The following is a 22959-nucleotide window of genomic DNA, read 5'->3' as shown; positions in this document are numbered from 1 at the left end:
TAGTCCTATACTTGATGCAATTGTGTTACATTTTAAGTTATTTGTATGTATGTATGTGCACATGAATGCCACGACACACTGAGGAATCAGTTCTCTCCTTGCACTTATAGAAGTAGTACCTCTGTATAGGAGGAGTTCTGGGGTTGCAGATACATGCCAAATTAAATTAGCTCTATACTTGATGTAATTGTGTTAATCCAATAGTTGGAACATTCAGCTTCTTATGTGGATTTCAGGGACTGAACACAGGTTGTCAGACTTGGGCAGCATCTGCTTTTATCTACTAAGCCACCTCATTGGCCCAAGAATTGTGTTCATTCTTTAGCACTCAAAATAAAGAGATAGATTTCAGTTTCTTTCTATTCCTTTCATTCTGGGTTTACAGTGTACTGTTAACATCCATAACAGAGAGCCTTATGCAAGAGGACTGTGAAAAAATATCAAAACTCATTTTCAGAACCCATCATGGTGGCACATGCCTGTAATTCTAGCACTTAGAAGATGGAGGCAAGAAGAAGAGTTCAAAGTCATCTTGGCTGGAACTCTAAGTGTATGCCATCACACCAGATTATGATGATGTACTTTTAAGTAGCTCTATTCAGGTGGGCACAGTGAAGTTTTCTATATTTATTTTTCCATTATAGGGGGTAGAACCCAGGGTTTCATGTTTGTTTATACAAATACTCTACCATTCATAGCCCCAGTTTTCTGAATCCTATCTTAAGATAAGTTACACAGAAACAAAATTCACATGATGTACACAGTGTCCCAAATATATCAAAGTTGGCTACCACTAACTCTCCAGGAGTACAGGATGACAACTAGCAAAACAAGGAAGTACACCATAATAGGATACAGAAAATGACCAACGGAGTGCGGCAAAAAGGTGGAGAGAATCCCTATGGCATCTGGGCCATTCATGTCATCCAGCTGTGGGTAGGATATTGGCAAAATGGGAAAGTGGAGATGGACTTGAAGACTGACACTAGGAGATTGAAATTGTTAGTGGACTATGTGGGGTGAAATGTGAATGTGTAGTAAATAGAAAATTCACCAGAGGAAGGCTAAGGTAAAAGATACATACACACATCGAAACTTGTGCATAAAAGAAAAATACGAATGTTGGTTTTAGTTTATTTCACAGCTCAGCTCTGATCATGGACAGAGTTCAAATGTAGCAATCAATCTTTAGCTTGAATACTGATCTGTATTGACATGATAGTGAGGTTGGAAGCATTCATCTTTGTGATGGAGTATTGATGAAGAGATGTTAAATCCTCATCTTCTATAGTGAGAAGTCAATACCTGATGCTTCATGAAAAATCAAGACTCAAGTCTCACATGGTAGCTGGGGACTTGAAAATAAATCTCTGTCTAAAAAGCCATCAAAGATTGAAATTGGTTGTCTCCAGGTTATTTAACTGTTATAAGCCTTAGAGCGAGACAGAGACAGAGAGACAGAGACTAGTTCTCCCTCTGTAGTCCAGGCTGGCCTGAAATTCAGGACTCCTCTTATCTCAGCCTCCTAAGTACTGGGATTACAGGCTGAATCATACTTTGATCATGATTTGATTGTGTATGTGGTATATGTACATGCTTCCGTGGTCATGTACATGTAGAGTCCAGAGGTCAGTATCAGATGACTTCCTCCATCCATCTCTGCTTTACTCCTTGAGATAGGACTCTCACTGAACCTGGAGCTCATTTATTCAGCTTCCTGGCTGTCTCTGCTTCCCCAGAGCTGGGGTTATAGATGTGTGTGCCAGTGCACCTGGCCTTTTTTTTAAGTGTTGGTTCTGGGGAGCCAAACTCAGGTCCTCTATGCTTGGGCCGATAGGCACATTTCCAACTGAGCCATCTCTTCAGCCCCTGTGATTTGAATTATCCATGCTTAACTTTCATAATAGAAAAATTACCACAAGGAATTTTCAGAGAAGGCCTGGAACTTAGAAAGGTTCCTTGCAAGGTCAGCTCTTGGCTGGCCTATGGGAACTTAGCTCTTACAGGGATTCCCACACCATTCTTTGGTAAGAATGGCTCGTTGTATGTGAACTGTTAATGACCAGGAAACAATGTGGCTTGCACTGAGCTCCCGCCCGCCTGGTGCAAAGCTAGCATTTGGTATGCACTAGGCAGTGGGTGACTACATTGACCAGCTTCCAATAAAAAGCCTGGGCCCTAAGTCTCTATGTCTACCCTAAGTAGGTAACCCTTCCCAGTTGGCACAGTTCATTGCTGGAGACTTTGAGCTGAACTTCTTTCTGTGACTCCCCTGGGGGAGAATGCCTGAAAGTTCACACCTGGATTCCCTTGTGTACTTTTCCCTTTGCTGATTTTGTTCTGTGTTCATGCCATCTCATAAGTCACAGTCAGGATAGAGACTTTGTGCTGAGTCCCATAATTGGACCCGCTGGATTGCTGAAGTTGGAGGTGGGTCTCAGGGAGTCTTAGAGACGTTGATATTATTAACCAATGTTGTGGTGGCTGATTGTTCATTGTCAACTTGACAGAATCTAGGATCACCTGGGAGATGGGCCTGTGAGCCAGCTTGTGGGAAATTATATTAATTGTGTTAACTGAGGCAGAAAGGCCCATCCACTGTGTAGTACCCTTCCCCGGACTGGGCCCTGGACTTTATAAGTAGGAAGGGAGCCAAAAAGCAACATAAGTTCATATTCTCTACTTTCTGATTGAAGAATGCAGTATGCACAGCTGCTTTGAGGTCCCTCCATTTTAACCTCAGCCATAATGGGATGTATCTTGAACTATGAGCCAAAATAAGCCCCCATTCCTTAAGTCACCTTTCTAGAGTGTTTTTAAACAACAGGCAAAGGAAACTAAGATGACGTTGTTCTTTTGTAGCGTTGAGATTGGTGAAAGTGTGAGAGGGGAAGATGTCTATATCATCCAGAGTGGCTGTGGGGAAATTAATGACAACCTGATGGAGCTACTCATCATGATCAACGCGTGCAAGATTGCATCCTCATCTAGGGTAACTGCTGTGATACCCTGCTTCCCGTATGCCCGGCAAGATAAAAAGGACAAGGTAGGCGAGGTGTGTCTTGCTTGCCCTAGAAACCTGCTGTGCTTACCACAGTTTCTTTACTACTACCTTCATTAGACTAACCAGATATATTGGCTTTCCTCCTCAATTATCATGTAAATATGTGCCCTCACCTTGTCTATTTCAGATCTGTCATTGAACTTACCATATGTGTCAACATAGGCGATGTATGTTTTCAAGGCATTCAAATACCATTATCCTTGTCATGATGGAGTTTTGTAAGGTGGTAGATAGAGCTAAATATACACATTCTCTCTCTCTCTCTCTCTCTCTCTCTCTCTCTCTCTCTCTCTCTCTCTCTCACACACACACACACACACACACACACACACACACACACACACCCCTCAATGAGTACAGGTGAACTGAAGACCATCCAAATTAACTCACAGCTTTGCATCAAGGTAAGGACTTCAGTTTCAATATTATGTTCTTGCCAGTGGCTTCCATTGTAAGACAAGGGGCCATAAGGACATCGGCATTGTTGGCTTCCAAATGCATGTGAATCTACAGTGCCCCAGAAAGTTTAATTAAAATCAATCTTCTATCTCTTTTTAGCCTTGTAAGGAGAGCAGCATTTATATTGCTTATTATTTTAGCAAAATTCCCATTAGTGGAGGCTCTGTAAGTTTCTAGGAGAAGTTGAAGAAAATATAGTTGTTTTTAGCCTTTATGACACGTTAGAAAATTTGGAATTGAAACAAACATTGAAGGAACTTATCTTGGTTGGTTAGGGGCACTATCACAAATTACCATGAGCTGGACAGATTTACAGAGCAGGAAATTATTTTCTATAAGTTCACAGGCCAGATGTCTGAGGTCAAGATGTGTCAGTGCCATGCTTGTTCTATGGGGGAATCCTTCCTGCCTCTTACAACTGTCCAGGCATTCAGGCTTCTTTTGGCCAGCGGCCCCATTGTTTCAGTCTCTGCCTTTGTCCTCAAGACACTTCTCTCTATGTGTGATACTGTCACCGCATTTCAGGCCATCATCATTCATGATCCTTTACTAATTACATCTGCAAAGATGCTACTTCCAAGTGGCATTAATTGGTTCTGGGAGTCAGGACATGGACATACTTTTTGCAGGTCTCCACTCAGTCTACCACAATTTCATCTAGCTTCCTCTAAGACCCTAGGAGAGAATCTTCCCCACCTTGCCTACTTCACTGGGGGCTTTAGGCATCCCTTCATTCTGGCTACATATCTCAGCCTCTGCCTGTGTCTTCCATGCCATGGCTTCTCCTCCAGTTCTGTGTCTCCACTTCTATCCTCTACAAGGACACTATCATTGGATCTGGGGCCACTCTTATCCAAAATGACCTCATCTCCTTTTCTTTACATTAATAGCATCTGTGAAGATCTTTCTACAGTGAGGTGCCATTTCAGACTTGTAGGCAGGTATGAATTTGGGGAGACAATATCATTCACTTCATGACAGTGATGACTTGAAGCTATTGTTTCAAAAAAGCACTCAGGATTCCCATGGATTTGAAAAATAAAAATAAAATAATAACCTGTATAAACATAGATTCATGTCCTAAGATCTCCTTAAATGTTAATCCCAGCATCTTTAGGAATGGTTTCCAGAGTCTGTACCGAACACAGCTAGTCACTCAGTGCTCATTAAAATGGGATATGAAGAATTACATTCAGCACTCAAGACAACTTTCATATATGGATAGAAAGAGTCAGCCAATTTTTTTCTGTAAATGACTGATTTTTATTGCAGCTACCCAACTGTGTGCCTCAAAAACAGGGATAGAGGACAATATATAAGTGACAGATACAGAGAGGAGGAGGGTGGACACAGGTGGTGGGGTAGGTTTCAAGGTGAGAGTGGTCAGTATGTAAAGCATGCATTGTGAAACTGTAAAACAAACTAGAATTACAATGTATTGACACATGTGACTTACTATTTTATATGCCATGAAATACAATTTCCATTTCCTCCCAATCATTTAAACATGCAAAAGAAACTTAATAGCTCATAAGCAGTGCCCAGACATGTAGCAGGTTTGGTTTAGTCTAACAAGCCACACTTTGCATTGGAGTACTGCTCAATTTTATAGTCAGTTTTATGTTACTGTAACTAAAGGATCTGTGCTGAGTAACTTACAAAATAAAAGGGTTCATTTAGTTAGGCTGGAAAATCCAAACAACTCAACTCTGGCATCCTGGCAGGTATTCACAATATGGCAGAAAAAGGAACTAGTCACATTTAGAAAGGGATATATGTGAGCAAGGAACAAGAGAATGGGAATGGGCCAGCTTCATTCTTTTATAACATCCCACTCTTGTAGGAAGTTGCTCACTGAAATGGTTAATTTTATTTGTCAACTTGACACAACCTAGAACCAACTGAGAAGAAAAACCTAATGGCAGATTGTCTAGGTCAGGTTCCTCTGTGGGCATGTCTTTGGGAACTATCTTGGTTACATTAATTCATGTCGGAAGACCCAATGTGAAAGTGGGCAGCACCATTCTTCTGGCTTGAGTCTGCTTGAAGTCCCTCCCCCCTCATGTTTTCCAGGATGATGGACTGTATCCTAGAATTGTGAGGCAATTAAACTCTTTCTCCTTTAAGTTGTCTTTGTTTTTGCACAGCAACAGAAAAGAAACTGACTGGCAAGGCATTTGTCAGTGTAATTAATTTGAATCAAGTTCATGTCTTGTAGGTTTTACGTTTTGTGTGGGCTCAGGAGATTGTGTTATGTTGTATCTTCTTCAGTATTTTCTTTAGGTTTTTTTTTTCCTTTCAATGGTCCTGTCCACTTGGAGGGGTAGCATTTATTGGAACTCCAGATTCTTCTTTAAGGAATACAAATATTGAGACACATTTGGTGGTTGTTGTTGACATAACTGATCCATGATCGCATTTTCTAAAGTGGTATTTACTAATTTCTCTTCTTACTTTTATTCCCAACTTACGATAGAGAATCTAGTTCCACCTGCCACCTGCCCCTGACATTGCAAGAGATGTGTTGATCTTTTGGTCTCTGTCCACTATGCCAGCAAAAAGAGCTCTATTCGAGGCCAGCCTGGGCTACCAAGTGAGTCCCAGGAAAGGCGCAAAGCTACATAGAGAAACCCTGTCTCGAAAAATCAAAAAAAAAAAAAGAGCTGCTCTATGAGTTTCTCAGTGACTTTGTTATATTTTATTATATTTAGTGGGGGGGTAGGTTTGGTTGTGTTTGGGTGTTTGCGTGCACATGTGAAGGTAGGAAAACTTGTGGGCATTGTTTTTCTCCTCCAACATGTGAGTCCCAGCGATTGAAAGAACACATCATCAGGTTTAGTGGCAAGCACCTTTACCAACTAAATCACCTCACCCCACCTTCTCCCACCCCCAGGGGCTTTGTTTTTCAGAACTGCATGGTGTGACCAGCTAGCTACCAGTTTCCCTGTTGTTAGACATTTAGATATGTTTTCCATATGGGGCCATTTTGAGCATGTGTCCCACGCCTTTCCAAACGTAGCTGCTAATAAGACCGTCATCAAGAGGTGAGGATATGATGACATTTGAGAGACGATGGGCACAGCTCTGGAAACTGACCCTTTCTGTTAGAGAAGAGAAATAGCCATAGCAGTGTTTTATTTCTTAGCACCTCTGCAATAAAGAACAACAAACAGGAATGGCTTTAAAAAGCAGCAGTGTATTCTCTTTTAACTCTGAAGTTCAACAGTCCCAAATCAGGCACTAATATTCCAACTACACCAGTGGGTATTAAATGAAGTCATTGATGGATGGGGTGAACATTTTTCAGGCTTGGTTAAGCTTTAACATAGTATAGGTTTCCTATCATTGATCACTTCAGACAGGACACACTAGAGCAGTGGTTCTCAACCTTCCTAATGCTGCGACCCTTTAATATGTTGTGATGACCCCTAACCGTAAAATTATTTCCATTGCTGCTTCATAACTGTCATTTTGCTACAGGTATGAATCATAATGTAAATATATGACATGTAGGATGGCCCTAGTGACCCCTCTGAAAGGTTTATTTGACCCCAGGGTGGGTCGCAACCCATAGGTTGAGAACCACTGCTCCAGAGATTAAAAGGAAGCCCAAGGCTGATTATGCCAGAAAACAAGTATCCACTCCTCACACTGTTCTCAGCAAGTCGGATACATGACCACTTTCCTAAACTGACCTTTAAGGAGGCCAAGACCCATGGATTGTTCTGGAGCCATAACTTCCTGTACTTTTAATCTTACTTTTTATTTGTGTGTGTGTGTGTGTGTGTGTGTGTGTGTGTGTGTGTGTGTGTGTGTGTGTATGTACATGCCATGGCACACATGTGGATATCAGTTTCTCTTTCCACCTTTATTTGGGTCCAGCTCAGGCTTGCATAGCAAACACCTTCACCAGCTGAGCTACCTGGCTGGCCCCTACAACCATGACTTCAGATGGATCTGTGTAGTCAGTATGACTCAAACTATCGTGAGGAAACAATTTTGTCCTCTCATCCGGTTTAATCTGTTCACCTGTCATTTCAGGTGTACCATTTGCATTCTGTAGAGTTCTAATAATCTACTTCTTCCCTTGGGCCATGCAGCTTAGCTTTGGTGCTGGGAAACTGCTGGGTGAGGGCAATGAGGATTTAGTAAGAGAAATAAGAAATAACTAGAACATGGTAGTGTACTTCACTTCTTAGCCTAGTGTTACCATTTCCCAATGTCTGGGGACCATGACGATACCAACCGTAATTTGAGATGGAGGAAGGTACTTCCATTTTTTTTTCTTCACTTAGGGAGACAGAAAGCTAGGTGGTATTTGAATGTCATAGAAAGCCATGTGCTGCAGTTAGTCTCTGGAGCTAGACAGAACATTCTTGTTGGCTACGGGAGGAGCTCTGGGCAGCCCTCCCAGGCTGCCTATTGTTCTTTTCTCTTCCTTTGGGACTGTATTGCCCATAACCTCTAATGGCACAGAGAAATTCTGTGTAATTGCCTCTACCAAGAAGTACCTGCTGAAAAAGTCCAGAAAAGTCTTGGGGCTTTAAACCATCTTCCCAACTTCTTTCATGTGTTTTTACCCTTTTCCCTGTGTATGTGGAACAGTTTATTTAGCTTTGATTTGTAAGTACCAGAACCCAAGGGCAGCTTGTCACAGGAAAGAAACTGTTTCATAAATGACCACTTAACACAATGGAATATTCACACAGGAAAGTGACGATGATGTCACCGTAATTGTCCAAGGCGTGATGTAAGCCCTGGAGTTGCAGCTTTACAATGAAGCGGGCTCAGCTTTGAATTCCAACACTGTGATTCACCCAGTTTGCCCTTTGTAAAAGCTACTTAAACTCTGTGCCTTCAGTGTCCTCACCTGTACACTAAGGACCATCTGAGCTACTGTGGATCAAGCTCCTGGCCTTTCATACGCAAGAGGATGAGCTTTCTGAAAAGAACCAAGTGTTAGTATTTGGGGCTTTGTAGCCCAATTGGATGGTTGTGACAGCTCAACTTCAACCATTTTAGTGTAGAAACTGCCACAGTCAATATGCAAACAAATGGGTATGACTCTGTTCCAATGGTGCTTTATTTATGCTCACTGAAGTATGGACTTTATGTCACCTGCAAATGCTACAAAATCTTATTTTTGTCTTTTTCCCAAGGCTTTTCTAAGTGTGGAGACCATCCCTAGCTCCAAACCGGGTATCAGGCAAGTCTAGCCCATGAGCTGACGTTCGCTGGCTCCTGTAGTAGACACTCAGTAATTGCTAGTTCTCTTCCCTGGAGAGAACAGTGGGTTGTGAGCCAGGCAGGGCATAATTACTTCTGAGAGAGTGAAGAGCTGTCAACTTGGATTTTTTTCTTCTTTTTTTCAGAATCATTTGTAAGGCCATGTTCATATTTGAATGATAAAGTAATTGACACAAGTCTCTGTAATCTTATAGTCTTTGTATGTATGTGTGTGTTTGTGCTTGGGGGAACATGTATGTGTGCAAGTCCTGTACATTTCTGTGTGCATGAGTAAGTGCACAAGCTCAGATGTCATAATTCTGGCGTTCAGTGCTATCTATCTTTTTGCATTTTGGTTTGGTTTGGTTTGGTTGTTTTTTTGTTTTGTTTTGTTTTGTTTTTGTTTTGATGAGGTTTCTCACTGGCCTGAAACTAGTCAGATAGACTAGGATGGCCAGTGAGCCCCAGGGTATATGTCAGTCCCCGCTTCCCCAGCACAGGGACTACAAGCACCTATCACCACACCACAACATTTTAATGTGGACTCTGCTTGAACTCATGTACTTATGCTTGCAAGGTAAGCACTTTATCTGCTTTTTAAATGCCACACTGATTTTTTTTCTATATACACTTGTGATGGTTTAAATGAGAATGGCCCCTGTAGGCTCTTATGTTTGAATGCTTGTTCTACAGTTGGTGGAACTGTTTGGGAAGGATTAGGAAATGTGACCTTGTTGGAGGAGGTGAGTTGCTGGGCATGGACTTTGAGGCTTTAAAAGCTCATGTCAGGCCAGGTCCAGTCTCTCTATACCTCCTGATTGTGGTAAGCTCTCAACACTGCTCCAGCACCACACCTCCCACCTGCTACCATGCTCCTCACCATGATGGTCATGGACTCACCTCTGAAATTGTTAGCAATCTGCCAATTAAATGCTTTCTCTTAGAAGTTCACTTAGAAGCCATAATATATATGCTGAGGACCTGGTGCAGACCCCTGTTGGCCCTGTGCATGGTGCTTAAGTCTCTGTGAATTCATGTGAGCTTTGCTCATGTTGATTTAGAGGGCCTTGTTTTCTTGGTGTCCCCTCTGGCTCCTAACACACTCTCTGCCTCCCCTTCCACAGGGTTCCCTGAGCTCTGAGGGGAGAGAGTTGATGGAGATGACATTCCATTTAGGGCTGAATGTTCCAAGGTTTCTCTCTCTCTCTCTCTCTCTCTCTCTCTCTCTCTTTCTCTCTCTCTCTCTCTCTCTCTCTCTCTCTGCATAATGTCTGGCTGTGGGTCTCTATATTGGTTCCCATCTGCTGCAGAAGGAAGCTTTTGTGATGATGACTGAACAAGGAACTGATCTATGAGTATAGCAGAATATCATTAGGAGTCATTTTATCACTACATATTTTTTCTTTTGAGCTATCTAGTCAAAGGTTCTTGATCAACCAAGTGTCACCTTAGAAGAGAGAGATTTTTTCTGTAATTCTTATGGGCACTTAAAATTGCAATATTTGAGCCAGACCTTGAAGGATCAAACACACAGGTATAGATGGGGTGAGATAGGGGCAGTTGAGTTTGTAACACAAGGCTATGGCATTCTCTAGAGAGAGTGAACAGGCCCAGTCTACTCTGCAGGGAAGGGCACAGGAGCAGAGGCAAGGGAGAAGAGTTAAGAATTGGCTACAACCAGATTGACCAGAGTCATTTGGATATTAAGGATGAGAAAATTTGATTCTTTCCCAAAGGTAACATGAAATACCATACAGGGGAGTTAAAAAAAGAAGCAAAAATGTAAGTCATGATGTATAGTTAGTATAGAGAAAAACAAAAAAAAGCCACCTTTTAAAAATAAGAAAAAGAGAGGCTGGAGAGATGGCTCAGTGACAAAGAGCCCAGGCTGCTGTTGCAGAGGACCTGGGTTCAGGTCCTAGCACACACATGGTGGTTCATCTGTAACTCTAGTTCCAGGGAATCTAACGCCCTCTTCTGGCCTCTGAAGGCACTGCATGCACATGGTGCTCAGACATACATACAGGCAAAAAAACACACACACCTAAAATTTAAAAAAGAAAAAAGAGAACAACAAAACAAAAACGCTTCCCCCTGTAACCTCAGCACTCTGGAGGCAGTGCCAGGTGGGTTTCTGTTAGTTCAAGGCCAGCTTGTTCTACAAAGTGAATTCCAGTACAGCTAGGGATCCCTAGTGAGACTCAAGCTTAGAAAAAAAGGCAAGAAATACTTCCCTGTAGTTTCACTTTCTAGGAAATCTGCTGGTAATGTTAGGAATGTTTTTCCTGATTCTTTATGTGTGTGTAATTAATGTAAAATTAATATATAAATGAATGTTTATATATTAACAATATACTATTAATATTTATTGATTATATTTATAATGTATTTATAAATGTATAAGTCTTATATATATTTATCATAGGGTGATATGTATCTTTTAAAAACAAAATGGTGTTTGAAAGGAAATAACTGTAATAATATTTTCATTTAATTTTAAGATTGTGCTTTCTTTTTGTGGCTTGTTTATAAGCATGCAGTGCTGTTAATAATTGATCTCCACCAACGTGATGTCTGAACTATGGCTAATAATATCTGTGTAGTCTCTTTGGTTGCTTTCATGTGGGCTTTTTCATTGCCTGTGATTTGTGATGTGGAAATTAAAGCTATAAAGAAGTTAGGTAACTTTAGAAAAATCATGATGACAGTATCAACAATGAACTTGTTTCGATGAATGTTGAATTCTCAATCACCTGTAAGCGTTCCTTCTTTATTGGCTTTTTGTTTGTTGTTGTTGTTGTTGCTGCTGTTGAATTTGTAACAGGATTAGCTTTCGTCTGTCAGGACATGGCACTTCTTTTGTAGCTGGACTTCTTTGGGGCCTTAGATGAGTTGTTTTCATTGTTTCCTCCTAGAACACTCTTCTGCTAGCATTGGCTGGCCTTGCCTTAAAAGTGATCTCTTAAACCATCTTGTTGAACCTCTTCATGCTTTCTTACTATTTGAATCATAGAAATTGTGACATCACATGTACACAGTTTGACTTTATTCCTTTGATATTTTCATTATACTGTAGTGTCAGGTACATGGCCTCACAGTAGGTTACATAAGGCTAGAGACAGTTTAGTTGGTAGAATGCGTGCCTAGGATACAGGAAGCTCTGGGATCCAGCCGTACTACCACAGAAATTGAACATGGTGGCACATGCCTATAATCGTAACATTCAGGAGATGGAGGCAAGAAGATCAGGAGTCCAAGGTCATCCTTGGCTATATAAGTGAGCTTGAGACCAATCTGGGCTTTATGAGATCCAGGCTTAGAAACAAACAATGCCAACCAATAGTAAATATTTAGTAACCAAATGCATTTAATATATCTTTTGTTCTCATAACTTGTAATTTTCCTTATTGGTTCCATCCATGATTTGGTTTCCTCATGTATATCTTTGTGAGAGGAATCTAACAGTTTCCAGCTTTTTCTGATATTAAATCCTTGTTTCTATTTTTTAGAGTCGTGCTCCAATTTCTGCTAAACTTGTGGCCAACATGCTGTCAGTTGCTGGGGCTGATCACATCATCACCATGGACCTGCATGCCTCTCAGATCCAGGTACCAGCACTGTTACTCTGCCCATGGTTAGGTCCTAACTCTGTAACTAATTTTGAAAGGTTTGAGTCTGCACAGCTCTTCTCTGGACTGTTTGTCTTTTCTGCTGATGCCTCCATCCCTATCACACCTTGCCTCCAATTCATTTCAGAGAAACAGGAATGCTTTTTTTTATGTGCTTTGTGATTCCATCTAAACTTCTGTAAAATAGCTGAAATGGTAGCATTGTAGTATGCACGTGTGTGCAAAAAGAAGTTAAGGCCAGGGGTCAACACTGGATGTCTTCCTCAATCACTCTCCACCTTAGTTTTTATGGCAGGATCTCTCACTGAACCCAGAGCTCATCAATTCAGGTAGGTTGGCTGACTAATGAGCTCCAGGGATCTTCCTCGGCACTGGTGTGATAGAATGTGCACTATCATACCCAGCTTTTACATGGCTTTTGGGGATTCCAATGCAGGACATCATGCTTGTACAGCAAGTACTTTATATATTCACACACTGAGCCATTCCCCTGTTCCTGCAATACACATTTCTAATTTCTTCATAACTTCCTTCTTTTGTCACTAAAACAGGCCACATTTCATGGTGCCTACTTACGGTATATTATGAACGTGAAGTATTTGATTTGTGGTTAGCGCTAGGACAACAACAGCAACAAAGCCACCTGCTTTCCCCTCTGCCCTGCGGTGCCATTGTTTCCTTCAGTGCACTGGCCATCACGTAAATATCAGCATACCCAGAAAATGGATTGGACCAAAAGATGTCTTATGACCTCTGTATCATTAGATTTAATTCTGTTCCAAGTAGCCAAGAGGAGACTGTTATAGAAAGGTATCTTTTGGATAAATAAGTCAAGTATTATTTAGAGATTGCAATTATCTCCTTAAAAATCTGCATCCAATTAAGCTAAGTTCCTTTCCTCATGGGGCCTGGTGTGCTCTGGCTGCAAACAGCATCCTACCTGGGAGGCTGCTTGTATGGGTTTCTCTAAGGGACCTTAGAAACAGAATTTTCTGGTAGATAATCATGTCTGTTATCTCATGTTGTCTCTAGTCCAGGCTTCAGATGGGTATATGTATCACTTTAGAGAAGCTCCAGGGCACAGTGGCCAGGCAGGCCATCATGTCTATATGTGCCAACCTGCAGGAAAAGGAACATGTGATTGAGACCCTGCACAGGGTCAAGTTCAAGTTCTCTGGCTGCTGGAAAATCCACATTTCAAAGAATTGAGACTTCACCAAATTTAATGCGGATGAATTGGAACGCATAGTAGCTGAGAAGCAGCTTTTCCCTGGTGAATGTGGGCCAAATACATCTCCAATCATGGTCCTTCAGACATGTGATGGTTCCTGCACTCCTGGGGGTTTCCACTGTGCTGAACCACTGACCCCACCACTCATGTACTCTAATAAATCTCATACTCAGTCAGAAAACAAACCTGCAAAGTGACATTGATTTCTCTCCTTAGGGATTCTTTGATATTCCTGTGGATAATTTGTATGCAGAGCCTGCAGTTCTTCAGTGGATTCGGGAAAACATCACTGAATGGAAAAACTGTATCATCGTTTCCCCAGATGCTGGAGGAGCCAAAAGGTACCATACAAACAATACCATGCAGATTTCTCTTTCCCTACTGCTTTCCTGCTTTCTGTATTTCTCTATGTCTCTAAGGAGAAAACATGCTTTGTGCACTGGTGAGATAGATCAGTGGTTAAAGCTATTGCCCCGCAAGCATGAGGGCCAAAGTTGAGTCTGCAGAACTTATGTAAATGCCAAGTGTGCTCAATGGTCTGCCTATGATTTCAGCCTTGGAAGGCAGAGTCGGGAATCCTCAGAGCTATCTGACTAACTCAGGGTTTAATTGAGAGACACTTCCTCAATGAATAAGGTAAAAGAACAATCAAGGGGTACTCCTGACATTAACCTGGGACCTCCACGTATATGTATACACCACACAAAGACACATGAAGTACTTTTTTATAAAAGTGTGCTCTGGTTGGGTGGCGGTGGCGCATGCCTTTAATCCCAGCACTTATGAGGCAGAACCAGGAAGATCTCTGAGTTTGAGGCCAGCCTGGTCTACAGAGCGAGATCCAGGACAGGCACCAAAACTACACGGAGAAACCCTGTCTCAAAAAAACAAAAAGAAAAAAAGCGTGCTGTGTGTGTGTGTGTGTGTGTGTGTGTGTGTGTGTGTGTGTGTGTGTGTGTGTGTGTTGCTGAGGATAGTACTCAATGCCTCCTACATGGTAAGCAACAGTACCATTGAGCTATATCCCTGCCCTCAGAAAGTTTGCTTTTAGTTATATAACACTTTATTATACAAATGAACCACTACTTAAGTCTCAGACTTTGCCTTCAGCACAGAAGCCCATCAGTCTCTCAGCATTTCATATCATTCATGAAAATAAAATGAACACACATATGCACTCTCTGTAAAAAGCGTTTTAATTAACACAATTGACTGAGTTTGTCCTTCTAAACCCCAACACTTGACTGGAGTAGCCAGAATAGAACTCAGTTTTTCAAAAGAAATACATGAATGTGGAACGACAAGAATGGGAGCTACGTACCGCCTGCCTGCATACATATGGTACTGAGAGCTGTACTCTGATGGTCTAGGGGATGGGCCTGGGATGGGGAAGGGCTGGCAGCTTGACCTCTCCCACCTATGTAGGGGCCTCCATAAAGCAGGGTGCTAAAATCCAGACCCTGACCAATAAGCAGAGCCTTTGGATGAGGGAGAAAGTAGTCACCCGTGAGAAATCCAGCCACAAGCCATGCCACAGGCAGGTGAATATGCAGTGTCCCTGGGGTACTGGACTCCCTGTACAAAGAAAATTAATGCAAACATTAGTCCCGGTCTGCAGGTCCCTTACAGAGAAAGACGTCCACAGTTTGAGTTGGTCGGGGAGCAGTCACTGAACAATGTGACCTGACATCTGATCATGCAATGCCAGCCAGCCCTGAGGGCCTAATATGCCCAGACTCCGTTCTGTATAGCCATCAGGGCACAGCTATCCAGTACTTAGGAGTGGCAGAATGGCTGACAAATGAGCAAGTTTACAGACAAACCGGCTGGTGCCATAATGGCAGCCTAAGAAAGTAGCACTGAGTGGCCAAGTCACGCAGCTCTATGGAAGAGCTTCAAGGAATGTGCGAGCCATTATAGCATGTGGTGTTGAGGCAGCAACAAGAATAAGAAGGTAGTGTGTTCTGCAAACTGAGGCTAAAGACCCTGAACCTTGTAGAACTTACCAGCTGCTATGTGGGAAGACAAAACGTAGTAGAGTGGAGTTTTATTGCCAAGGTAGGGAAAGGTAAGCGAGACCTCTACCCATCAGCTAAAATAAAAGAGAGTGAATATGAGTCAACTGTTTGAATCCAGGTTCAAGAGTCACCCTCAGGCTTCAGAAGGACTCAAAAGTGCAGTGACCTTGGGTGTGGCTCAGTGGTGGGACATTGCTAGGCATGCCTACTGCCCTGGGTCCCATCCCCAGTGCAACACAGACACACTTGAGTATAGACACACACACACACACACACACACACACACACACACACACACACACACACACACAAATGCAGCTTCTCCCCATTTTTTGATATCTTCATCCACCTACAACTCAGCTGCAGACCTAGAGTCACACTTAAAAACTTTAGGAGTGGCCCACAAAGCAGTCCCAAAGCCCATCCAGAACAGTGCAGGCCCTGGTTCTCAGGAGAGCACATTTGTTGTGCTCTCAGCTGCTGTCCAGGAGCCACTTTGGCTCCCTGCACAGAAGAGGAGGAGGAGGGGGAGGAAAGAGGGCCAGTCCCTGGAGAGGGGCCTCTGACGGAAACCAGAAGTGTCTCTGCACAGGAAGGAGACACACAAAAGACTGTAGCAGTTAGTTTATCAAGTCCCCAGCTAGGCAGGGATGGGCTTGGAGCAGCACTGCATTATCTAGCCCAGAACAGGATGAGCACAGTTGTGACCTTGGGCAACACATTGAGGCTTGCCCATGTGATGTTGTCTTTTTAACAGTGTGAGTGACATTACAGAGTCACTTCTTCTGGAAATGCTTGCAGTTAATATGGAAGCTTCCCAAAGTCATGAGGTGGAACATACATTTACATCTATCAGATGTCTCCCAGGCCAAGGGGTCCAGGAGTATTAGATACCTTGGGTTATAATATCAGGTGTAGGTTGTAATTCATATGACTGTAGTTCACCCATGTAAAGTACAAAGCTCAGTGGTTTTCAGTATATTCTCAGATGTGTGCAACTCTTACCATTATCCATCTCCAGAATATTTTCATCACATGAAGAGGAAACCCCATGCCCATTAGCAGTTGCCAGCCATGTTCCCGACTCAGCCTTTGGCTACACCAGTTTACTTGTATGGGACATTTTCATATCAATTGATCATACAGTGAGTGACCATTTTGTCTGGCATTAAGAAAAAAAAATAGAACTTTGGTCCAAGTAAATCTAAAGAATAATAGATTCCATAGAGTTCTTTTGGCCATTTCCTTTTTCTTATCCCAACTCTCTCTATATACAGTCAAAAATATCATTCGTGCTTTCAGAACAAAAAATCAAAGTAGGATTAAGTGAGATGGCCCAACAGCTAAAAGTCCCTGCATCCAAGCCTGACTACAAACAAGAGTTTGATACCTGGGACCCTCATGTTAAGAGGAGAGACCTGACTTCAACTTATTCTCTGATGACATACATGGGCCCTGGCATTTGTGCATGTTCATACACAAACATACACACACGTATACACGCAGTAATAGAAAAATTAAAACAAATTGAAAGAATAGTACAAAATATGACAGCTTTGTTAAGCACTCTTGTTCTTTCCAGTGTTAGGATGGCGTTCAAACACAGATTGCCCCTGTTTCATAAACACAAATGATAATGTGCTGCTACGGTTTGAACATGGAATGTTTCCCACAGCCTCCTGTGTCAGCACACTTGCTCTCCAGCTGCTTTGGGAGGTAGCGTGAGACTAGAAGAAGTGGGTCATTGTGGGGTGGGCCCTGTAGTTTATAGCCCAGATCAGCTTCTTCTTGGTTCTCTGCTTCCTGTTCCTCTAAGATGTGGCAAATAGGAGCCACCTGCACTTGCCACCAAGAGGCTGCCTGCTACTAGCCATTTCCCACCATGATGTGCTTTATTTCCTCAAACAATGAGCCAAAGTGAAGCCTCTCCTCTTTGAGTTGTTTTCTTTTGGGTGTTTGGTCACACCAGTAAAAGTCACACAAATGCTGTACACACTTCTCCACTGGGATTTTTAACAAGGGTACTTGCTATATTTTAGCAGCAATCCCGTAGTTACATAACAGATATTCTTGATGATTTTTTTTTAAGGGAGGAGTGATTTAGTTAGGCTTGTGATTTGAAGGTACAACCTATTATGGCCAGGAAGGCGTGGCAGCAGGCATGTGAAGCAGCTAGTCACATTGCATTCTTGGTCAGGAAACAGACATAAATGCTGGGTCCTAATATTTCTTTCTTTTCAGCGAAAGAAACCACTCCATGGGATGGTGCTGCCTGCATTCAGGGTTACATGGTTGTTTTTAAAGCTATGTAATAGTCTCTTGTGTGTATGTATCATCATTCTCATAATTTCTTGCTACTCATTCATAGGCACTGTAGTTTGTGAAGTCCAGAGGCATCAGACTTGCTTGGACATTTTGCACACTTATCTAAGTAAGATACACTCCAAGAAGTAGAACTGCCAATCCAAATAGACAAGCCATTTGAATTCTGATGGACAATGCCAAAAGCAGGTCTTTCAGAAATGATATTCCAGATGGCATTATCCAATATGGCTGCCAGTATCTTGGTACCCAGCTTTGCTCACATAGTGTATTATTGGTTTCATTTGACATATCAGGCAGGCTACCTGTGGTATATCTTCCTGTGAGCTCAGGTTGTTGGAAATGAGAGCAGGCATCCTTTCTGGCATAATGGGTTTTCCATGACAACTGTCCTTGTCTTGACTGGAGACTTTTACCTGTGGATTGGCAAAAGTAGGAGATTAGAGCTCTGCTTTTCATGAATGTCTCAGATATTTTCTCAGAGTTTTAATGTCCTTCCCCTTTTATATTCTTATTCCCTGAAGGACTTTGAAAATCATCTTATAGTTATGCTTTCTTCACATTCTCGCTTCTGGGCTTATGAAGCACTTGGCTTTCTCTTAAAATTTTTCTTCTCTTGTGATTTTGGATATTTTTAAAGACCTCCTTTTCTCTTTTAATGTTCTGATTTTTCTTGCATTTGACATTTATTGGGAAATAAAAAGTAAAATAAAAATCTAATTCCCCTCTCCTCTACCAGCTATCTAGTCATTCAAGAACTATTAAATTATCCATCCTTTCTCTATTGGTTTGAAACAACATCTTTTATTATATACCAAGTTCTTCTATTTACTTGAAAATTCCTACTTTCAAAAATCACAGAAGAGGGCTTGGGAGATGCTTAGTGGGTAAACACTCTTTCTGCTCAAGCATGAGGACCTAAGTTTAAGTTCCCAATGCCTGTCTAAAAATCCAGGCATGGCTGCATCCCCCTGTAACCTTAGCATGTGAGGGTAGAGAATAAATAATCACTGGAGTTGCTGGTTGTCAGCCTAGCTCCAGGTTCAGTGAGAGACCCTGCCTCAAAATATAAGCTAGGAATTGATAGAGCAAGAAATTTGATGGCTATCTCTAAGCACTAGGCATGTATATGTACATTACATAACACACACACACACACACACACACACACACACACACACAGAGAGAGAGAGAGAGAGAGAGAGAGAGAGAGAGAGAGAGAGAGAGAGACTAGACCAGAGTAAATAAGTGTAAGTAAGTGAACAAGTTTAAAATGCTCTTTTGTTTACAACTTCCCAGAGCATTCTCATTTGGCCAACCCTACTCCCTCTGCTGGGAAAGACCAGTTCTTTAGGAGGGAATTTGGGTCACCTCCTTCACCTCCCTTTTCTTTACCTTAAGTGTCTGCTATACTCCTTTGTCATCATCCTATTTTGGAATGAGCTATTCTCCAACTGACAGTCCTGCTGGAACACCCTGGCAGGTAGTATGTGATATATATATATAGTGGATGATATCTTTGGTTTCTTTGCCTAATGCGAAAAGTCATATTTCACTAGAGAAAATATTGTCTATCTGGGAAATCTAAGGCTGATGTTTTAAAGAAAGCTTTGGGGCCAAATTCTTTTCAAGTAAAGCTTTGTCTTGCCACAGGAGGTCACTCTTGGGTAGTCTTTGGAGCTTTATTGAGTTGATCACCTATAAGGCATAGACCAATAAGAAAGAAGCATCATATATACATATATATATATATATGTGTGTGTGTGTGTGTGTGTGTGTGTGTGTGTGTGTGTGTATTAAGCACCCAGTTTCACCCACCTCCTACATCACTTTACAGTTAGTTGTATTACTGGGTGCTTAATATGTAAACTTTTTCTAATTATGTACTCTTTGATCATGTGCTATAAAAATTTAGAGTTGGAAGGAAAAAACAATTTAACTACTTTATAACCTTAGGGACACAAGTATGAAGAATTTAGTGTATTAGCTATCCTGAAAATTCATATGCACACACAAAGAGAAAAGAGTAGAAATATATGACTAGAAGAAATCAAAACCATGTATACGGGTCTGGGAATGGTAGTGAAATGGCTCAGCAGATAAAAGTGCTTGCCGTGCAAGTCTAGTGCCCTGAGTTCAATCCCCAGAATCCACAACTTCCAAGAGTTGTCCTCTGACCTCCACAGGCATAGAGTGATCTGTGCATGCCTGTACTCACACTCATACTACTAATAAATAACATTTAAATATATATATATATATATATATATGGAAAGATTACTCCGTGAGTAAACATGCTGTGTAAACATATTTCCCTGAGTTTGTATCCCTGGCACCAACATAAAAGCTTAGGTGTGGCAGTGTGTGTCTCTAACACTATTAAGGCAGAGACACACAGATTCCAAGGGCTTGCTGGTCAGGCCGTCTAGCCAAAACAGTGAACTCCAGGTTCAGTGAGAACCTTGTCTGCAATGATAAGGTGAAGAATGACAAAGGAAGACATACCCAACACCAACCTCTGGCTTCCACACATACATGCACCAATCAAACATAATGTTTATCCTAACTCTTTCCACCTAAGATTTCAGTGTGATTTGTTGTATTAACTTATTAGGGGCATGTATTGAGTCTCCATTGTGTATATGCAATTATTTACATGTAGCTATCTCAGGAAATGATATTACAGTGACCCACAAATGGTAGTGTCTCCCACTTCTGTACTGTGGACCAGGGCCCTTCCTGTTCCTTATGAAATAAATACGAATTACTCAGTATCTACATTTTACATAATCTGCTCAAGTGCCTTTTTAAAAAAAATGCTGTCTTGTGTTCTGAGAGACCACCTTTCCCTTTTCCGAGTTTAAAAGGTTTATCATGAAATTGGCATGTGCATAGTATATACTTGAAGATGATTATGGGGCAAAAATTTTGCCTGCCTTCAAATTACAGGTTTCTTCTTCCAAGCAACTGTTTAAGTAAGGAAACTGTTGGTAGATGGACACCTTGAGAAAGGAAGGATGTCTGCTGGGATGACTAGAGTTTAGGTTCCTACTGTGGACTTTTAGAGTTGGGTTTTCGGGCTGTATAGTTTGCCTGAATATATCTTCATGCTGCCTTTCCAGTGAAGTGCAATTTTAGTGTCTATAAACTCATAGCCTGACTTCGTGGTAGAGGCTGAGAATTTGGCTGCTAGTCTGACAGCTATTCTTTTCAAGGGGACCAATTTTATCTCTTTTAAGATGTCTGTTCTGTTATTACAATTACTTGGGAATTCATTTACTGCATTTATTTATTGGTCAGAGTAGCATGTCTTCTAGTAGTTATGGAAATTTCTCAGGTATTGTTTTCTTGAAGGGTGTGTGTGTGTTGTGTGTGTGTGTGTGTGTGTGTGTGTGTGTGTGTGTACATGCGTGCACGCACGCACGCACGCAGAGGTCAGCCTTGAGTGTTATTCTTTTTTTTTTTTTTTTTTGGTTTTTCAAGACAGGGTTTCTCTGTGTAGCTTTGCGCCTTTCCTGGAACTCACTTGGTAGTCCAGGCTGGCCTCGAACTCACAGAGATCCGCCTGGCTCTGCCTCCCGAGTGCTGGGATTAAAGGCGTGCGCCACCACCGCCCGGCTTTGAGTGTTATTCTTTAGTAGCTATCTGCTTTTTTTTTTTTTTGAGATAGGCTTTTTCACTATGACCAGGAGTTACCAGTTAGGCAGCCTGCCTGACCAGTGAGCCCCAGGGATCCTCATCTCTACCTCCCCCAGAACTAGGATAACAAGCACACAGCACCACATCCACCTTTTAGGTAGCTGCCGGAGCTCAAATTCGGGTCTTTGTGTATACATGGCAAGCCCTTTAGCAGCTAAGCCATCTCCGTGGCCTCTTTGTTTTCTCTTGACAGACTACAGCTACTCCTGCCACATTGTCACTCTGCTGTTTATGACTTTGAGCTCAGTTTACATGTTTTCTTCCTCTTTTGTGTGTGTGTGTGTGTGTGTGTGTGTGTGTGTGTGTGTGTGTGTGTGTGTGTGTTACGTTCTGGACTATAACTTCATCTCATCTTTAATCTACTCAACCTTAGATATTTTCATTTTGTTAGCTACTGTGTTTTGATATTCTTGGATGTCTTATGTCCCCCTTTTTTTGCACAAAAATTTCTTTGTAAACCTGAGAGGACTTGCACATATTTATTTTGGTTCCCTTGGAGAACTACCCCTCTGCTTGAGGGTTTTCGTCATATGTATAATGGGAACTGAAATAAGCAACCGTCAGGAGAGTGGAGATGTGGTTTAGAGTGTTCTAAAAAGAACTGACCTTCACCCAGAACCAGAAATGAGGCAGGGCTAATGTCCTTCCTGTTCCCACTGGGGTAGCAGGATGGGATTTCATTGCTTGCTATGCTGGATGGAAAATGGGTGGCACCCCTGCATTACACGGAACTTTCCTGTTAGATTCTTGTTTCAAGTGATCCTAGGTTTATTCTCTCAACAACACCCCAACAATCCTAGCAGTGAAGCAGAAGCTTAAGATTGTTAGGGGCCGGGAGAGATGGCTCAGCGGTTAGAAAGCACTTGCCATTCTTACCTGGTAGAGGACCAGAGCTGGATTCTCAGTACTCATGTCAGGCAGCTTACAACCACACTAACTCCAATTCCAGGGGATCTGATGCTGCCGTGCGTGTGTGTGTGTGTGTGCGCGCGCGTGCGTGCACACACACACACACACACACACACACACACACTTGTTTAAAGACTATTAAGTCTTCTAGGAGAGCTTCAGTAGTCACCTGATTCTCCCATCTCTGCCGCAACTGTTTTGTTCTACCATTTCAGCTTCAGGATACATTTGTAATGATAGTTTCCTCAAATTCCTGCATCATCTACCTTTGTGGTTCTTTCCATTAGGAAGGATAGTCAAGCTGCCTAATCTTCCAGAGGGCCAAAATGCAGCCCCAAATGTCATGGAGACCTGAGTTTAAATCCTTAGCACCTAAGTAAAAGTTGGGCATGGCTGCACCTG

At 42.0% G+C, this 22959-nt stretch overlaps 1 protein-coding gene and 1 pseudogene across 2 annotated transcripts in view; both read left to right on the top strand.

Annotated features, from left to right (window-relative positions):
• Positions 1 to 22959, top strand: part of Prps2 (phosphoribosyl pyrophosphate synthetase 2) — a 36676-nt gene that overhangs the window by 4872 nt on the left and 8845 nt on the right. Inside the window, exons 2-4 of one of the 2 annotated variants that reach the window (XM_006973179.4) lie at positions 2863 to 3046; positions 12259 to 12357; positions 13826 to 13950. In XM_006973179.4, coding sequence (XP_006973241.1) covers positions 2863 to 3046; positions 12259 to 12357; positions 13826 to 13950 — 408 coding nt within the window. Of the gene's footprint in view, positions 1 to 2862; positions 3056 to 12258; positions 12358 to 13825; positions 13951 to 22959 lie in introns of both variants that reach the window. The other variant, XM_015992027.3, reaches the window with a different exon arrangement.
• On the top strand, positions 13249 to 13366 carry LOC121825928 (small nucleolar RNA SNORA70; annotated as a pseudogene).

This window comes from Peromyscus maniculatus, chromosome X (genome assembly GCF_049852395.1).
Source record: "Peromyscus maniculatus bairdii isolate BWxNUB_F1_BW_parent chromosome X, HU_Pman_BW_mat_3.1, whole genome shotgun sequence".
NCBI classification, from domain to species: Eukaryota; Metazoa; Chordata; class Mammalia; order Rodentia; family Cricetidae; genus Peromyscus; species Peromyscus maniculatus.
The sequence above is the reverse complement of the archived record's forward strand: the minus strand, read 5'-3'. Positions and strand labels throughout refer to the sequence as shown.